At 39.0% G+C, this 4,669-nt stretch overlaps 1 protein-coding gene across 3 annotated transcripts in view; it reads left to right on the top strand.

Moving 5' to 3' along the window:
• The first annotated feature begins 388 nt into the window (after nucleotides 1-388).
• Nucleotides 389-4,669, top strand: part of lim2.5 (lens intrinsic membrane protein 2.5) — a 16,946-nt gene continuing 12,665 nt past the window's right edge. For all 3 annotated transcript variants that reach the window (XM_032519514.1, XM_032519515.1, XM_032519513.1), the window contains exons 1-4: nucleotides 389-657; nucleotides 1,904-2,116; nucleotides 3,771-3,920; nucleotides 4,145-4,279. In XM_032519514.1, coding sequence (XP_032375405.1) covers nucleotides 1,939-2,116; nucleotides 3,771-3,920; nucleotides 4,145-4,279 — 463 coding nt within the window. In that variant the 5' untranslated portion in view covers nucleotides 389-657; nucleotides 1,904-1,938. The remainder of the gene's footprint in view (nucleotides 658-1,903; nucleotides 2,117-3,770; nucleotides 3,921-4,144; nucleotides 4,280-4,669) is intronic.

The raw sequence follows: 4,669 nt of genomic DNA on the forward strand, positions 1-4,669 counted from the left end.
GGGTGTACAATGTTTCATTACATATACATACATATACATATGTGTGTATTATGCAGTATTTGGCAGCCTGTTACCATTTATCCAATGTTTTTACATATTCAGAGTGAACATGTAAAGCGCCCTCTGAATGCAGTGTGCCAATTTTTTAAGCAGCACTTTGGTCATGTGTCTGTTCTAAGCGTGTATGTGTCCCCTATAACCACACCCTAGCCTAACAGAAAGGAAGTGTGCACTTCAGCATGTTCCATTGACCACAGCAGTACTGCATACCTTTGCACATCCACGGTTCCAGAATGCTTAACAACAGACAAGGACTGTGTAGTGGCCTCATATCCCAGACCCTCCCCCATCACCATCCAACACCATCACCCTTCTCCCCTGACCCCCCCCCCCCCCCCCCCCCCCCCCCCCCCCCCCCTAAATAGTCCCAAAGAGTCACGTGGATTTTGGCCCACCAGCTCAAGTGCATTTGTTCTGTGCTGATTGTTTTAAACGATTTTGCCTCCATCAACAGAAAAGTGGAGGGGATAACTTTTTGGAATTCTGCCTAGGGCTTCCTCTTTGACGTTTCGCTCACTCCTGGCTTGCACTCCCTCTCACTCTTTCCCTGAGGAAAGGTTCAAACTTAAGAGGGTTGATTTATCCTAAGGAATTCAGGTAAGATGATGTATCTTTTGTCAATTGCTCATGCCACTTAGTAGACATGAATTGGGAGAAAAAGTAATATATAATGCATATCATGGCATGCTAACCAATGAGTGTATGTCTCACAGGTGGGCCTGGAGGGCCTTCATCATGTGATAGTGACAAGCTGACAAGATTTTGGCTTGCATCATTTAAATGCAATGTGCCTATTTTGTTTATGTGTGTGTGTGTGTGTGTGTTAGATTTATTTTTTTGTGATCAGTTTTATTTTCTTTTATATTATGCATGTTAGATTTCTTGTTTTGTTCAAAATTTCTATTATTACAGCATCACCCATGTCATTATTTGTATCAACTATCAGTCTTTCACAGCATTCTTAGTTGTGTATGACTTGACTGTGGTTTTGGCTATTTTCGGATTTGGGTGATGTGTGGTTTCAATAGGAAATGTACATATTTGTGGCTTGTTTAACTGCAGTAGAAAAACATGTTCAAACACTCACAGAGAAAGGGGGCACATTTTGCTATGAGCTTATTGTATTGTAGTTGGTATGCTTACTCCGTCCAGGTCAGCATCTCTCATGAACAATTCAGTGCTTTGTTGTTACAGCTAACTGCGTAGTCAAGACAAATTGATATGCAATATATACAATAGACTAGTTTTAACATCCTCATGTATCTGTTGACAGCATCTACATTAAATGAGGAACAGCAAACGATGCTGCTTGTTGCAACTGGTGTGTCATTAAATGACAAAGAGAAATTAATTGATAAACACATTTATTTCTCACAAATGGTCCACAAGAAGTAGTCACCTCCTGTCTTTAAGGAAATATAGTATACATTCAACACTATTGCCAAGAGGGGAAGTAGTGGTTTAAATAGGAGGGATGCTGTTTTAAGCCCCCAGTCATGCAGGGTAAATCTAAACAGGAAATGTAAATTGATGTCTTCCCTTCATTAGAGACTTAACTCCTTGTGCCCTTACTGTAGCTCAAAGATGAGCCCCCATTTGCACCTGTGGTGATGTTGGCCCATATTTCAGCAGACTGAGTGCATTTGGCAGCTCCTAGATGTGCACACTAGATGTGTCTTTTCCTACCCCTACATCCACTCGTTCAGGGCATTTCTGTCTCCTCAATCCATTTCATACTATGTAACCATTAGAACTAAAGCCAGAAACTCTGTGATATACAATGACTTCATTACCACAAGTTAACTTGCAACACTGACTCCCATCTTCTTTCCTTTTTGGACAGTGCTTAAAGCCTTAGCCACTGTCATAGTGTCACTCATGATGCACAGCTTCATGGGAGGGGGCCTATTTTGTGCCATCGTGGGGAACATCCTGTTGGTGGTTTCCACAGCCACAGACTACTGGATGCAGTACCGTCTGTCTGGCAGCTTTGCCCATCAGGGCCTGTGGAGGTACTGCATGTCTGGCAAATGTTACATGCAGACTGACAGCATTGGTAAGTGGGAAAATATCTTCTTGTACACTTAAATATTTCCTTGGGTCTCCCTGAGGCACAGCAGCTATCACTCTCACCGGAGTCTACGTGTACTTATCTGAATACACAGATGATTATAATGACTGTCCTTACTTTTGAGGTACAATAACTTAACTTTCATAAGATGAGAATTAAATACAGGCAGACTGGAATGGCAGCATGATGGAAATAAAATACTGTATGCATCTTTCACTTAAGACTTACAGTCACCAAAAAGCTCTGCGAGGCTGTATTTAGGCACATTAGTGCTTGAAACTAAATGTTAATGTCAGCATGCTTACATGGTGACAATGCTAACATGCTGATGCTAAGCATGTATAATGTTTAACAGAAAAGTGGAGGGGATAACTTTTTGGAATTCTGCCTAGGGCTTCCTCTTTGACGTTTCGCTCACTCCTGGCTTGCACTCCCTCTCACTCTTTCCCTGAGGAAAGGTTCAAACTTAAGAAATAAAAAATAAAATAAATAAATAAAATAAAATACTGTATGCATCTTTCACTTAAGACTTACAGTCACCAAAAAGCTCTGTGAGGCTGTATTAGGCACATTAGTGCTTGAAACTAAATGTTAATGTCAGCATGCTTACATGGTGACAATGCTAACATGCTGATGCTAAGCATGTATAATGTTGACCATGTCTAACATAGTTTAGTGTGTTAGCATGCTAAAATGAGCTAATTAGCACTAAATACAAAGTACACATGACTCTGATGTGAATGTTATTAGTTTTTGCAGGTATTTGGTTATAAAGTCAGGGATCACCAAAGTCGTTTGGATACATTGTCTGGAAACTATTGGACGTTAAAAATTGTCCAATATTTGCTGAGATATTTTAGTCTGGACCAAAGTGGTGGACTGATCAACTACCAGACTGACATTTCTATCCCATAGGACACAAGTGTCTGACAATAAAAATACTGCAATATAAAAGTACTCTAATAAAAGTACAGTACGTTAGTTATTCAGTAAGTTTAGTAAGAATTTTGCTTAAGTGAAAGTGATAAAACACTCTGAGTCTTGATTCTGAAGACCTGTCTCTCTTAAGTTTTAAATGATCATTTTGTGGTTAACCTGTAAGTGGTATTTTAGTATTTCAAAAGGAACTAAATTTGGCAGCTTGTCTTGGTGGAAATAAGCTTACCTACTCAGTACAGTGGTGGGTAGTAGGCTACAGCACTGCATTATACATGTAAAATCTTATTGGCTGAAATAAAATGGAAAAATGCATCACAATTACACAAAATGCAAATATTCAAAAAACCTGAACCACACTTCAATTTGTTCCTGAGTGAATACATTTCCTCGTGCAACTTGACATCTGTATATTTTACTATAGCTTTTCTGTTATATAATTGCCTGCCTTCAAACAGCAAAACAGCGTTGTAGGTTGCTGCTGTGTGAGTCCAGCAGTGCACTGGCAACATTTACAAGTTTAAGGGCAAAATGTGTGGGGTCTGTAGAAATATTAATAAATAGATTAATTTCCAGCAAGTTTTCAAATGACATTGAGTGTATTTTGGTATGAAACTGTTCATGTCACATGAAAGGTTCATCATTTTCTCTTTATCTTCCTACACATATCTTAGTATGTTCTCCCCCTTGTTATACTCCTCAGCTTACTGGAATGCCACTCGGGCTTTCATGATCCTCTCTGCCATGTCATGCTTTGCTGGCATCATCGCAGGAATACTCTCCTTCGCCCACTTTTCGGCCTTTGAGAGGTTCAACCGCTCATTTGCTGCTGGGATCATGTTCTTTGTTTCAAGTGAGTTTTGGATCCAGTAACTAAATAATGTCTTATTTATTTAGTTCTGCGTCACATTGGCCATTAATGTCCATAAATTGAATTTGCATATTATGTAAATCTCAGACACTGTTCGCTAGGTCTGCCGTGGAAGGTCCCACTCTCACAGAAGGTTCCAGCTTAGATGATCTTTACTATTACAGATTTCCATTTTAATATGTGTCTCTTTCTGCCTGCTATGCCAGCTCTCTTTGTTCTGCTTGCAATGGCCATTTACACTGGAGTGACAGTGAACTTCCTGGGAAAGCGTTTTGGTGACTGGCGTTTCTCTTGGTCCTACATACTAGGCTGGGTGGCACTGCTCATGACCTTTTTTGCAGGTTTGTTCAAATTAAGGTGTGCTGTAGAGTTTGGTGTTCTCACTTCTTGTCAATGGTAAACAAAATCAGTTTGAGTTCTTACACAAATATCACACTTGCCAACTGAGAAAAACAGTTCATATTCAAAATTCTCACAGCTCTGTCAAATTTTAAAAAGCAAATAAAATGAACAAGGCAATGCTGTCACATGAACAATTTAATTGTCTTGAAATTTGATTTACAGAAATTTAGAAGTACAGTCTCATCAGCTTTGCACAAATACCCACTGTATTTTCAATCTCACACATCATTAACATATATTTACAACAAAAAACTAATCTTAACGTTCTTGCCATTATTATTTTTTATTTTATTTTTATATTAATGTTTTAAAATGTTTGGTATTTGTGT

This window comes from Etheostoma spectabile, chromosome 6, assembly GCF_008692095.1.
Source record: "Etheostoma spectabile isolate EspeVRDwgs_2016 chromosome 6, UIUC_Espe_1.0, whole genome shotgun sequence".
Lineage (NCBI taxonomy): Eukaryota > Metazoa > Chordata > Actinopteri > Perciformes > Percidae > Etheostoma > Etheostoma spectabile.